Genomic DNA, 15,461 nt, shown 5'->3' with positions numbered 1-15,461 from the left:
CATAAGCATTCAAAAATTATTTTTTCCTTTTTTCCCTAGCTATGTCTAGTTCATTGAAAGGCTGTCAGTTATTTTCAATTGACAAAATAATTATCAATCAATTAGTTTGATCTATCACAGTGTAAAGAATTATGTTCACTGTGGTAACACCAGCTAAATTTATTGTAATGTAATTGAGAACTCCATCATTGTGGCATCTTCATTGTATCTTACTTTGAATACTGTTTAAGTAACAAGCCACTGTAATCCATGGTTATTTACAAAGGCTGCCCTTACCCAAAAGCAGCGAAGCGATGCCAAAATGTCTTAAACATCTGATTTACAATCTAGAATATTAGTTTGTTTTCAGTGTTAACTCAGTTTCAGTTTTATCACAACTAACTTTTAAAATCCATGTTTCTGATCATTTAGATAGTTATGACCTTATTTGCAGACAATTTTACAGCATTTATTTTTGCAGGGGTTTTATATTGTTTATCTGGTTTTGGAAAAAAACATTCATAACTCACAAACTTGTTAAGAGTGTTTTAGGCTGTGGTTCTTCAAACATTTATTGTTTTATTACTGTCTGCTAAGTTGTGCAATATGAATATTTTCATTAGTTCTGTGGTGTTCTGCAAAACAAAAGGACACCATGCATCCTAGCACTGACAGTTTAAGCAATGAAAATAGCAAGCATAATTAGGTAATATAGATTCTAACAGATAAAATGCCTTTGAAATAAATTTAAAAATCCCCAAACGTACTTATATTAGTAGTACCCTCAAAGATCCTGTTTTCCCTGCCTAGCTCAAGTTCATAAGGCCTCCATTTTATTAATTTCCTCTCACTGGGAGAGGAGAATCAATACTTCTTAGTAGTATTCCTTTCCTCTGAGGAGAATGAAGGACTGCAAATGTCACAGATCATAAAAATCTGCTCATGTTCCATTACAACTTAGATGACATCAGTAGTTTCTAACATATGTTGGTAATTTGTTGTTTTAAAATGTCTGCTGGGATACTTTCCTGAAAAACACAAGTTTTAGAAAATAGTAGGTTTATTGCTAGATTTTGGGCACTTGGGTATATGTTTTGTGCAACTCATTTTATCATGAAGGAAACAAAAAGATCTGATAGTGCTATATATGAAGAAATCCTGCAGGTATAACATTAATATCCAATAACTATTTTGTGTAAGGGCTCCTTTTGGAGCTGTGTAAGTTTTCCCTTTTGGAATTTCAAGTGCGCCATTCAACTCGGTTCCTCCTTGGTGCTGATAACTTTCCAGTTATCCCATGGCTGCCTCCACTTATCCTCAAATTGGATCCTCTTCACCAAGAGGGTTCCTGAGGTCACTTCTTGTTATTTAGATTTATTCTTAAGTATCACTTCTATTATGTGACCAGTAGGGAATAAATCTGTTCTGTAACTGTGAGGAGCGTAACTTCCTCTTATAGTAAATAAAAATGAGCAGAAATAATTGTGGGACATTATAGAGTTGCCTACTCATACTTATTCATGTTAATACTTTATGCATAGTTGATGGTAAGGCCATGACAAGCTTGGAGAGTAGGTCTCACTTTATGCCAGTTAAAAAAAATAAATTAAAAATTCTATATATGAGGAATGAGTTGTGACAGGCATTGACCACAAGTCCATTGGATAGGAGATGTCACCTGGTATGTCACTAAGTACTCATCTGCAAGTGTATTGTTTTGACAATAAAGTGTAAATCTGAGTAAACTACTGAGAACAGATGTTCCTTCAATAGGTGAATAGGTGAATTCAAATGTGAATAGCTGTCACATTTGCACTTGAAAATGATACAGAGAATGATAAAATACAGGTATGTTTAAATAAAAAAAAAATATCTGTCCTGAGAAACAATGTGTGATAGATCTGCAGAAGTCACAGCAAAAGATGAGATACAGCAAAACCTTGTCAAGTCTCATCTCACACTGTAGGATTTTGAGAGGTGAATGGTTTTTGTGCAAAAGAAAAAGTAGAACTGATCTGAATCTTTATTCTTTAAAGCCCAACAACTAGTACTCACAAGTCATGTTCTAACAAGATCTCAAAGGTGCTAAATCTTCTGAAGCATGGAGGTGTAGTTCATGCACTTGTTGGCAACCCATGGGCTCAGAATGCAGCAGCTGCTTTTTGTTTGTACTAAGTAGTAGCTCCAAAAGAACAAGATGCTTAGAAGAAACAATTATTTTTCTTTCTGAAAATTTTGCTTAGAAGTGGAACCTTAGGAGATAGTAGCTGAAAGGCCTTTGTGAAAGCGAGGTTTATACAAAGCCCCTGAAAAAATAAATAGCAGCTGTACTTGGGAGAGAGAGAAATAGTCAAAACAAACAGAACTGTTGCAAAAATTAAGGATCATTAAAGTAATGTCTGTAGATAAATATTCTCATAAGACTTGTAATTTATGTTGTGGCAGTAAAATTTCTAAACAAATGTGAAAAGAATGCTGCAAACTTAAAATGGCATTACCATGAAAAAAAATTACAATCTCTGGAGCAGTCTTTGGGATTAAGAGCTCTCATATTTATGCAAATAGCAGGTTTTGGTTTGAGTAAGCATTTCCTACTCCAAATACTACCCCACATCTCCTCCATAAGGAGGTAGACATCAGAGTCCTCTTTAAACTCTCAGTCCTGCTATGTGTAAATGTTTTTATTCTTTGTGTTTTTAATGAATCATCAGAAGTTTCTTCTCTCAAGTTGCAGAGGAGGGGAGGAATAAATATCCTTACCAAAACATTGGAGGAGGGTATGCTTGATTTTTACTTTCCTTAGTCCAAGGTTGTAAAAGAGCCAGGAACCTTCTCTGTCATTGTTGGAAAACTAGCAGAAGAGAAGGTCATGTCTCTGAGTCTTCCTTCAAAATGAGTCTGCTGCTGCTTCTATTTCTATGCTGTTCCTGTAACGCTTATCTTCACTCGGCAGTACCTCAGTGGTTGTACAGACATACAGTCTTGTTACTGCATACCAAAATGTTCTTGCTCTGAAGCTTGCTGACAGAAATTACTTGATTTCTCTGGCAGCTTCTATCCGTTGAAAGCTATTAAATGCAAATACAAAGTCTATGAATTACAAACTACTGGAGACCAAGAGACTATGCTAGAAATGTCATTACATATTTATCCTGTCCTTTTTGTAGATGTTTGCTGTTGGCTGGTAGTGCGTGAAAGATGCAGAGTTAGGTGGACCATTGATCTGATCCTCCTGGGTGTTGTGGTATCTTTATAGCCACCCAGACGAAAAGGAGCTTGCCCACCCAAAGCTGTCCAGAAGATGCCCTTTTACTACGCTCAGTCATGTAGGCCAGCCAGAACTTTCTCACTCCATGAGTGAGAAATTAGATAATTTTTAAATTTCCTTCAGCCCCTCATCTCTGTACCACAACTGTCAGTACAAGTGATCATTGTATGTATTTTCAGATTTATCATTTGTTTATAAATGTGAATGGAAATAGTAATGTCTTTCCCTGTGCTTAATAAACTCCTTCAGAGGCACCCAGTAACAAAAAGACAAGATGTTAATACACACACATACATTATATTCAGCTACATATATTCTTTTAAGAAGCTATGTTCATTTAGGAATGCTACTAGAGTGGTTCTAGCTGCTTTCCAAATCAAATTGTAATTGATACATCTCAATAATAGATTTTTTTTTTTTTACCCCCTCTGTGGAACAACACTAATGAAAATACTAATTTTTGTCTAGTCTAAAAAACCAAATTGGTTGGATTGGTTGCATTCTTGTCAAGTGCTGTTGGAGCTGGAGCTGTGATGTGTAAAGTAAACGGAAAAACATGTTGACTGACTTCTTTATATGTAGCTGATTGTCCTATTAGCTGTTTTATCAAATCTTCATCTTAGATAACTGTGGATAAGGGTGGTCAGTTTTAGTCATGAGTGATTAAATGTGAGCCACTAAAGCTTAGCGTTCTGCTTAATTTAGCAGTTTTATTTTTTCTATTAAAAAGACAGAGTGTACCTAGTGAATAAAAAAAGGACTATAGGAAGATTGTGTCTGTAAATTGGCTGTTTAAAAGTATTATCAGATAATACAATATATAATGCAATATTAGAATATCCTGTGTTGAGTTGGTGAGAAAGTAGATGTGTACACAGAAAAAATTTTCATTTTCAGACTGTTAGTTACTGTTTCTGGGGGCTTAGTGGAATGGTAACCTCTTTTTTGTTGTAGCCATGTTTAGAGTTTTCATTCTAGATGGACAACCTGTTCTAGTGTTTGATATCTCTCAACAGGGGAAAAAAAAATCTTATGTTTGAATGCAGTTTCCTGTAATTAAATTTGTACTCTTTGCCTCTTACCCTGTCTCTGGGCACCTCTGAGATGAGTTTGGCTCAGTCATCTTTACACCCCACCCAGTCCCCCACCAGATATTTATATATATATTGATAAGATCCCCTGAAACCTCCCTTCTTTTGGCTAAATAGTCCCAGCTGTCACAGGATGTTCTCATGACAGAGATGCTCCAGTCCCTTGATCATCTTCATGCCCCTTGACTGACCTTGCTTGAGTACGTTTGTGTCTCCCTTGTACCAGAGAGCCCAGACCTAGACCCAGCACTGCAGACTTGTCTCACCAGCACTGAAAAGAGGGAAAGTATGAGCTCTCTTGACCTGCTGGCTATGCTTTTCTTTGGTGGTTGTTGCCATAAAGGCACCATTCTGACTCATGGTCAATATGTTGTCTACCAGAATTCCCAATTTTTTAACTTTTTTTTTTTTTTTCCTTAAAGCTACATTCCACCCATTTGGCCTTCACCTGTGCTGCTGTATGGGGTTACACCTTGCCACATGCAGGTCTTTTGATGAATTTCATTAAGATTCCCATCTGCCCATTTTTCTGACTTCTCAAGGTTCTTCTGAATGGCAGCACAACAGTGTGGTGTGGCAACCCTTACTATGAATATTGCACCATATGCAGTCTCTCTTACGGTGCACTCTGTCCCATTGTCCAGGTTATGAAGGAAGATGTTACAAATATTGGCCCCAATATCAAGTCCTGGGGTACACCACTTCAAAGGCTTCACATCCTGTTTATTCTTCTGTAAGTCCAGTTTACCTCAGGAAAACATTTTAGGAGTTTGCCTCAGAAAAGCTTGCTCTATTAAACCCTTTACTGGATCTGGAATCAATGTAAATGATCCTGGATAATCTCTGTGGAGAGTAAGTTCAGTGTCTTTCTTCTGTCATCACAGAAAGAATGGGATTTATAGACTTGTGATGAACATCAGAATTTTATACGATTTTATTACAAAGTTCAATATTAAGATGATTTCACTTTCGGTCCCATTACTTCAGTGGGTAATTCTGATGCAGGTGAGATGCAGAAATAGGCACCTTACATCACTGAATTATTTTTGTCTCCGGTGCAGAACCACCTCTAAAACCACAGTTTACCTTTTGGGGTTTATGGTATGAGTTGTCCTATGGAATTTAAATTGGTGTAGTTACCAACCTCCTAATTTCAAAAATTGATTTGAAAGGGACAGCTGTCTTTCAGAGTTCTTGAAGGATGGGTGCTTAGTTTGCATTTTATTTGTGTTGAGCACTTTGAAACTTGAGGTAACATTTCCATTCATATGCTCAGAGACAAAGTCTTATCTTCTTCTGTACCATAAAAGCACTTTATAACAGCTCAATGATTGAACAATTTCAGCAAGAACAAAAAAGGTGAAATGAAACCCACTCTCCTCAGCCAGAAGATTTATGGAATAGGTGCATCAGTCATTAGGGGAAATCATACCTTTTTATAGTACACTTGACTAGGGCTCTGAAGCACTAGCAAAGGCTTACTTTGTGCTGGGCATCAGTAAGAAATATAACTCTTCTTCTGGACTAGACTGTTTATATACCTCACAGGACTCATGTACTTGTGTTTCGCTTTTGTGAAGGCCTGGTATATCTTTCACCTGAAGTCACTGCTGAGGAAAGACAAGTGAATATTGACATTTCTGGCTGAATTTGGATTTAAAACTTTTTAAATCTAAAAGGAACTGTCCTTTCAGCCAGTCCATCCAATAGTTTCCAGGCTTGGCAGCTATTTCTGCTTTGCGTTTGTACATTGGAAATATTTTTTTTTTTCCTCGCTGTAATCTAGCAAGGTTCTTGCAGAACTTGCAGACTTGCAGAGTGAGAGGAACCCCTATGTTATGTTACAAGTCACAGCTAGCCCGTGCACTGTTATTGGAATACATGGCTATCAGTTTGAGTTTCTTTTAGTCAAACAAGAATAAAAAAGTATTTGTTCTGGTAATTACTGAATTGTGATATCAGGACTTAATTCTTTACACAAGGAAAACAAATCCAATAGCTTCAGCAGTCCAAGTTTAGTTTTAGTTTGGTTTTAAATTGTATAAAAAATTGAGTGCCACCATGGAATTACTTTGAAGGTGATATAAAGATAATTAAAGTCTTTGCTAGTTCAGATAACATGATGAGTAGCGCTTGAATTTTTGCACCCTTTTCTTTCTGTTACAGCTATGAAATATTAAGATCTGTTTTCAATATATACGTTTGTCTTCACTGTGTAATTTTAATTGCAGATGAGGCTTAGTATTCAGAGGTTGCCTTTAGGAGCAGACCCTTTCCAGTACTTATGGTGTAACAGAAAGCTGTGTGTAAGTAAATAGATCCTAGTGGAAAATGACAGTCAAAGTCCCTGTAGATAAATCCCTTAAGTGTACCGACTGAGTAGGCGACATCAACACAAATCATGGTAAAGAACTCTTGGTCTGGTTTTTCTGAAGTGCCTTAGTATTACCTTCATTTAAAAAAACCCACACCACCACCACCACCAAAAAAAAAAAAAAAAAAAAAAAAAAGTGTTAGTTTTTTTTTTAAAGAAGTAGCTGAATAAAGCTTTGATTCCTTGAAAGAGGAAAGAGACATCTTATTACATGTTTTTCTCCTGGTAAAGTGAACTTCTGGAGTCCCAGTGTTGAGTGTAATGTTTTACTTTATATTGGACAGATGCAGGGGAACTGTCAAAATATTTTTCATCCAAAGTAATCTTGTTGCACCACTCTTATTTTAAAACCATATTGCTAATTATGTTTGTGATTCTGTAATGTCAGTGGACTACTGCTCCTGAAATTATGATATATATCATTTCTTCCTTAAGTACATAAAATGAAGGAGTCATTACCAACTGCAGTATCTGTTGCTATCATTCTAAGACGTATTAAAGTTGCACTATAAAGCTTATGATACTCAGGACACCAAATGAGAAGGGTCTTTAATAGTCTTAGCATTTCTAAAGACGCAATTATGAAATTAGGTAGTTTATATCTGACTTGGCACTGAAATGTCAAGGGCAAAACTTGCCAGTTATTTTGTCAAGTTTACTTCTGCTTTAGTTGGTATTTAAGATACTTGTATGAGTTTTAAATAGGTATGATATTAAAAAGTATTTAAATCTCCTCATCTGCAATTAAAGGAAAAGAGATCATTTAAATCATGGAAGGGTATGTTTCTCAAAGGACTTTTTGTGGGTTATGTAGCTATCTGCAAGCCAACTGGAGTTACTAGTTCTAGGATGTCAAAAGATTGATATACTTGACTAATTAGGAAGCCAGCTGGGATTGGTGGCAGCAGTCTGCAGCAGCTTGTGGAAGCCAATTTAAAGGTCCCATAGGAAGTGTTAATATTGAACAATATTTTCAACTCTTATGCTATCACTGTAGCAATGTTGTATGCAGTTCTCCCAGGGCAGTTTAAAATATTTCTAAAATTCTGCATGGTACACTTCCATTTCTTAAACTTTCCATCATACAAACTTGGACAATATTATAGATAGTATGGGTATTAATAGCTAGCTATGTAACTTCATAGAAGGTGTCACAGTCAGCTGTTGACGTAGGCATCAAAAAAACAGTGTTTGGAACCGAACTGAAGGTGTAGGAGTTTGAAAAACAGGCTTTCTACATGTTTTGTGTATCTTCAAATCACAGAATTGCTTGAGTTGGAAGGGACCTTAAAGATCATCTAGTTCCAACCCCCCTGCCATGGGCAGGGACACCTTCCACTAGACCAGGCTGCTCAAAACCCCATCCATCCCAGCCTTGAATACTTCCAGGGATGGGGCATCCACAGCTTCTCTGGGCAACCTGCTTCAGTGCCTCACCACCCTCACAGTAAAGATTTTCTTCTTTATATCTAATCTAAATTTACCCTCTTTCCATTTAAAGCCATTCCCCCTTGTCCTGTCACTGCATGACCTTGTAAAAAAAATCCCTCTCCAGCTTTCTGGTAGACTCCCTTTAGGTACTGGCAGGCTGCTATAAGGTCTTTCTGGAGCCTTCTTTGCTCCAGACTGAACAACCCCAACTCTCTCAGCCTGACTTGACACGAGAGGTGTTCCAGCCCTCTCACCATCTTCATGGCCCTTCTCTGGACGCACTCCAACAGGTCCATGTCCTTCTTATGCTGGGGGCTCCAGAGCTGAACACAGTACTCCAGGTGGGGTACATAGATTATTAGCTATGTATGTTTTTATTTGCAGTGGTTAACTTTTTTCAGTACACCCATGCATATAGGAAAACTACTAGAGGAATTTTTTAGTTCAAGTTTCTATATACTCCACTTATTGTTCTGTTAACTGTTTTGCATGTCAATGGAAGCACTAACCTATAATCCAGTTTGTGACTACAGTATATTTCAGATAAGTATAAAAAACAGATAGAACCCATAAATGTGTTACAGCTATGCTACAAAAAGTTGTGGATTTGCAGTTTTTCTATTCCATTATTTAAAATCTTTTTTTTTTTTTTTTTTTTTGATGGGTCTTTTTATAGTATAGCAGATTGTGCCTCAGGATTTTTTTCTACTGAAAACTCTTAAGTTCTTGAAATAACTGTGAAATCCATAGTAGTCTTGGATAGGCTTAAAAGGAAAGAGATGACATGCTGAAATAGGATTGAAATTTTTCTTCTGTTATTCCTACTTCCTAAAACAAAGCTTATGAAGTCTTTTCCATAAACATTTACCATATCATTTTGGGGATTGTGTATATTATTCCATCTTTTTTGAATTACTATTACCCAAAATGCTTAAAACTTTCCTCCAACATTCATGTACCTTACTGTAACTAATGGCTTGGCCTCAAAATTTCTTCAAGCATCACTTTTGTTTGAAACTATTCACTGAGTGTTTTCATTCCAGACATCAGTGTTTTAGAGAATTGCATTACATCAGATGGAGAAAGGAAAGTTTAAAAAAAAACTAAAAGAAACCAACAAAAAACCTGCACCATCATAAAAAAAGCAAACCAAAACAAACCCAGGAAACTGAATATATAATCTGACTGATTTTTTTTTTTTTTTTTTGGAAGTTACATTCCAAGCCTTGTTATTTGTGGTAGGCCATAAGTCATAGGAGAGCAAACCTTTGTATAATAAAGCACAGCACGTTTTACCAAATGCAAATCAAGAGAAAAAATATCTGTATTTCAGTCTTCATCTTTAATCTATGTCTTGCATGTGTTGTAGAGACAATACATGTACTTAAATATTATGCAAAATTACAAAATATTTGTTAATTTTCCATTAATACTTTTTGCATATAGCTCTTTTGTGTGAGGTTGTTAACTAGTCTGGTAGTACAGAGTGTAGATTTGGATGAGCGGATCAAGTGCACCTTCAGTAACTTTGCAAACACCAAGCTGGGTGGGAGTGTTGATCTGCTGGAGCACAGGAATGCCCTACAGAGGCATCTGGACAGGATCAATGGGCCAAGGCCAGCGGTATAAGGTTCAACAAGGTCAAGTGCTGGGTCCTACACTTGGGTCACAACAACCCCAACCCTACAGGCTTGGGGCAGAGTGGCTGGAAAGCTGTCCAGTGGAAAAGGACCTGGGGGTGCTGATTGAGAGTTGGCTGAACATGAGCCAGCAGTGTGGCCAAGAAGGCCCATAGCACCCTGACTTGTATCAGAGATAGTGTGGCCAGCAGGACTAGGGAAGTGATTGTCCCCCTGAACTCAGCACTGGTGAGGCTGCACCTCAAATACTGTGTTCAGTGTTGGGCCCCTCACTGCAAGAAAGACATTGAGGTGCTGGAGTGTGTCCAGAGAAGGGCAACGGAGCTGGTGAAGGGTCTGGAGCAGGAGTCTGATGAGGAGCAGCTGAGGGAACCGGGGTTGTTTAGCCTGGCAAAAAGGAAGCATGGGGGTGCCTTATCATTATTTACAGCTACCTGAAAGGAGGTTGTGGTGAGGTGGATGTAGGTCTCTTCTCCCAGATAACTAGTGAAAAGATAAGAGGAAACAGTCTCAAGTTGCACCAGGGGAGGTTTAGATTGCATATTAGGAACAATTTCTTCACTGAAAGGGTGGTGAAGCATTGGAAGAGGCTGCCCAGGGGGCGGGTGGAATCACCATCCCTGGAGGTATTTTAAAAAGATATGGTGCTTAGAGACATGGTTTAGTGGTGGAGTTGGCAGTGGTAGGTTACCAGCTGGACTTGGTGATCTTAAAGATCTTTTCCATCTAAATGGTTCTGTGATTCTAAAGGTGTTTTCAGATTACAGTTTTATTGTTTTAAGGACCAGCATCTTGGGAGAGCAGCAAATCAAATACTACAAGGGAGGAAGTGAGTTGTCCTTAGAAGATAGTTTCAGGAAATTCCAAATATTATATAAAAATCACTTTCTAAACACAAATACACGTGTAGAATTAACAGAAATTAAGGAATGGGTAAAAATGAAAATAAAAGGAACAGAAGTGCTGACTAAATGCAATTTGTAATACAGTTGTACAAAACTAGATTTTAAAATAAATGTGTTTGGTCCTTCTGTACATAACAAACTAGCTGCTGATGTAATAGGGAAAATGACAAAAACATTTATGAAAATCTAGTTTAAGTTTGAGTCAGTGTTAGGGATTATCTGTTGTTAGCTTTAGATATGTTTGTGTGTGTATTTATATAGAATTTTTGAATATATAAACTCTTACTGTTTTATGAGGAGATTACCACTATGTGACTTTAAATTGTATTTGAAGGACATTTTTTCTTTTAATTTGAGGGCAGGAAAGCTTAAATTTTAAGACAATACTCAATTATTTTTTTAAAAAATAATGATTTTCATATCTTGGTTCCCAAAATCTTGTGCTTCCTTTTCTTATGCTTTCCTCTTCTGCTTTTAAATGATATCCAGGCTTAGGGTTCTCAGTAGCTAAACTAGATTCAACTCTTGACTTAGGTGTAAAATCATGAGAGTAAAAATGTGGTTTCTAGAACATCAGATTTGTGATTTGTCCCATGATGATTTGACAGTACTTTGCCAGACCTCCTTCTCTGCAATTTTTAGGGTTTTTTGTCTGAACGGTTTTTGTTGCCCTTGAAACCACTTACCTTAGATGCTAGAAATCTGTAAAGCTTATTGAAAGATGGAATTTATTTAAAGAAGGGAAACGTAGAAATAGTGTTGAAAGGCAACATCTCCCATAATAATTATCCTCCATATTCAGGTCTTGAAGATTGCCCTTCTTCCTTGCTTGTAGTTCAGCACTTTAATTAGTGGTGTGGCATCTTGTTATACCCATCAGCTAGGTCAGATCCTGATTTGAATATTCACTATAAGCAATAACTGCAGAACCATGTGGCATGTCTGACTGTATCCAAAGTGTGTGTTGACCTAGGGAGTTTTTCTCAGTGAGGCGTAATGAGATTTCTATCATGTAATTCTTTATTCCTCTGTGGTGATTTTTTCATCATATAGTAAATCCTTGGAATTGCATTCTTTGTCCTCCCAGGCACAGACACAAGGGGTTAACAAGGTTAAAAAAATCTTAACATTTTCTGATAGGTTTATTTGAGGAAATAAAAGTAGGGCATTTAATGTTTGCATTTAATTATAATCTCACACTGACATCCATAATTCTTTCTACTTATTGTATTGCACATGTATGTATAATATCCCCCGAATTTTCCTGAACTACATCAATTATTTAATATTGGCCAGAAGTTATTAAATACAAGCAGAAAATGGCTTTTGATTAAAGCTACCTATAGATATTGCTCTGTGTCCTATCCAGTCCAATATCGTTCACTCAGCTTCCTGCTGAGAAATAATTTCAACTTTTTATAAGAATAACTGAAATGATCTCTTGTCTAATACAGCAAATCTTTTAAGGGACAGCTCTTGAAAGCTGACGTGAAACTGATTATTTGCAGTTAAAAAAGGCTACTGAAATGAAAATAAGTGAAATGACATTTCACTTAAAACTATGCTTGACTTTCAGTATGGAGAGCGGAATGTGGAATGAATGGAATAAAATTTGCCTAGTTCAATGTATAGAAGACCAAATCTGTTGTGATTAATTGCAAGAGAGCAATTTGTGAGTCAAAACCTGGTCTGAGTTTGAAATAGTTTTAATAATACTATTAATATCTTTTATCATGTTTTATTGTTGTTATTATTATTTATGCTTTGATATTGCTATGGTAACCTAAAAGGTTCCTTCTCTCTTCTTTACAGAAGGTGAGGAGACTGGAGTGATGGATAGCCTGTTGGAGGCCTTGCAGTCAGGTGCAGCTTTTCGAGACCGACGGAAAAGGGCACCAAGGTCTAAAGGTGAATATTCTGTTTTACATTTTATTTTCCAGAGAAAGTTAAAAGCATTATGTGTTCCAGTAGGTCCAGTGCTCTTGAACTGAAATGCTATTGGGTTTAACACTTTTTTGCAATGACAAGTTTCAGGGATGTTCAGACTGCTTTGCAGATGTCAGTAGCACTTTGGAGATTAATTTATTGAGCTTGGCATAGCCTGATTATTATGGCAGGACTCTTTGATATAGCCACATGTACTGCAGCTTTTTAGGGTTTATAGTTGAATGCGGGAAGTAAAAGTCGTCTTGTCCTGTAAGTTAATCACATTATTTCACTGGTGTGTAACTGTCGATTTGCTCCTAGAAATGCCTAACTTCTAAATATTCTTAGTAAAGTTGTTACAGTACTCCATAACTTTCAAAGATGTGTCTTATTTCCATTCTTTCCTTGCTTTTACAGATGTACCACAAAATCTCAGTCCAACCACACAGCGGCCTGTCCTGAAAGCTTGTAACCATGGTAATGAACCATATTTATTAATTGCATGCTCTTCTCAGCTTATGTAGTTGATATGTGCTTTCAAAAGATTGCTGTCATTTTTTCAGTTTTCCATATTATTAAAACACTGAAACTGTATTTGAACCTGCTTTCTAAGAATCATCTGAATATTACATCCTGAAACTATATTTACTGATTACTTTGCAAATCTTTTCTATCTTGTGTGGGTTTTTTATTTATTTAAAATTCAGTTACATGTTTAAATATAGTACTTCTATAATCCTCAAGAGCAGTCATGTAAGGATTTTTGAATGTATTATGGAACTATAATAGAAAGCAGAGGTTGTGGAACATTTTATATTGCTAAGTATTTATGATACCGTATCAGAGAACTGTTTTGCATTAATTCTATTTTTCTTTGTCTTGGTTTTCTTGATACTACAGCTGGAAACCTTTAAGCTATCATTCACCAGTATAATTCAAAAGTGATATTGTATCTGCAAAGTAATAGTAAATTAATCAGTTACTTCATTGCAAAATATTTCTCAAAATTTTGAGCATGAGTCTTGTGCATATATTTATTCATAAACTCCTGAACTATCTTACTGTAATCAGTAGGACTTGTTCATACACGAAAAGTTACAGGGAGGGTGCAGTTGCTTGTTAGCTTTGTTTGTTAGACAATCTACAGAATATTATTATACTAGCTGTGCTTTTGTTAAGCTTGAGGAGTCCAGAGTGACTGTTTTCAGTTGCTCGTAACTAGTGGTTTCAGGAAAAAAATTATATATGTACTACTTCTGTTAGAGAAAAAAAATGTGATTGAAACATGATGAAAAAAGATATCTCCTTTCTTAGTTTTTTAAGCAGAATGCATTATCCTTCGATGTTTAAATGCACTTCAGAGTTTATAAAGCAGATGCCATCAAATTGATGTTATTAATTATTCCTCATGTTTAAGTGTTTATTTCTTAAGTGTATATTGCCAGAAAAAGAACATACAGAATTTGGCATTATTAAACACAAAATTAAAGAAAATAGAACTGGAAGGACAGTTTAAAGATAATTCACTTGTAGGAATTGGCTCAACGAAAAATCAAGTACATCTGACAGGTTCTTGTCTAGCACATAACACTGATATTTGAATGATGACTACAGAGCACATCTGAATTTCTTCTGTAAGTGTTTCTGCTTGTAAGAGCAATTATGTTGAATGTTACTACTTTTCATCCCATTCTATCTGTCTATCAAGCTGTCTGTGGACAGACAGTGTAGCTTCCAGTTTTCAAAGTAACAGCATTTGGTCAAATGTTAGGGCCATGTTTCAGGTTAAAAACAAAACACCAAAACCAAACAAACAAAATCCCCAAGATTTTCATTCTACGAAACTGTAGTCTAACCCACGGACTGATTTGTTCAGCAGATGGATATGATTTGATACTGAATTTTTAAATTCAGACATTTGATTTGGAGAGAAGAGTAAAAGTAAACTCTTGGATTCTTTTTTTGTGTTTGTTGTTACCAATGTCAGTTTTTTCATAGAGCATTTTGAGGTAATCAGATTGTAAGGCATTTTGAAATAAATTCAGCTTTTCTTTCACATGTCTTGCTAGCTCAGGAACAGAATAATACACCTCTGAACTTGCTTTTAAAGAATTCTTTAGTATGTTTTTGATTTGTTGGCACCTGCCACCATATCTACATGTTTTAACTTCCTATCTTGAGATAAACAGAGCCCTGAAGTTGATGTAGATTATGGTGAGTTGACTTATCAAAGCTTTTTTGGCTTTTTGATAGAAATACATTGATTGTCATTGGTTGCTCCAAGTTCATCTTTGAGGTGAACTTCTTTATTTTTATTTTTTTTTCCTTTTCAAAATCTGTGTAAATTAGTTGAGAATTTGCTTTTAATAACTTATTTTGTTATTGGGAAATCAGAAATTTTGTAGGTTGCATACTATCTAGGATGAATACTAGACTGAGTATCCAAGGTGGTTTTTTTAGATAATAACCATTATAATTCTTGCTTTGACTGGTACGTTGTTAACTTTATTATCTAGTCGGACTATACTAGATAATTATCTCTTAGGTGTGTTATTTTCAGTCCTACTAGATAATAAAGTTAACAATGTAGCCCGTCAAAGCAAGAATTATAATTATAAAGTTTCTTTAATTTTCTGCTTCTGAGTTCAGCAGTGTGTAATGTGAGGATTTTTTTCAGGGCTTGTTCTCCGTATATTTTTTCTTGCACTTTATATATAAACATAGATACATATGTAATAATCTATTATTACATGTATAGTAAGTGGTGAATACTGTATATAATGGTATATTACATATAGACTGTATAAACAAGAAGTCTGTGATTTCAGCCCACTTCAGAAAAACTGG

General features: G+C 36.0%; 1 protein-coding gene across 4 annotated transcripts in view; it reads left to right on the top strand.

The window, feature by feature from the left end:
* The window catches only part of DIAPH3 (diaphanous related formin 3), a 247,385-nt gene that overhangs the window by 172,861 nt on the left and 59,063 nt on the right, over window positions 1-15,461 (top strand). For all 4 annotated transcript variants that reach the window (XM_040584081.1, XM_040584080.1, XM_040584079.1 and 1 more), the window contains 2 exons: window positions 12,501-12,596; window positions 13,032-13,091. In XM_040584081.1, the coding sequence (XP_040440015.1) occupies window positions 12,501-12,596; window positions 13,032-13,091 (156 nt within the window). The remainder of the gene's footprint in view (window positions 1-12,500; window positions 12,597-13,031; window positions 13,092-15,461) is intronic.

Source organism: Falco naumanni, chromosome 2, assembly GCF_017639655.2.
Source record: "Falco naumanni isolate bFalNau1 chromosome 2, bFalNau1.pat, whole genome shotgun sequence".
In the NCBI taxonomy this organism is placed as follows: Eukaryota; Metazoa; Chordata; class Aves; order Falconiformes; family Falconidae; genus Falco; species Falco naumanni.
The sequence above is the reverse complement of the archived record's forward strand: the minus strand, read 5'-3'. Positions and strand labels throughout refer to the sequence as shown.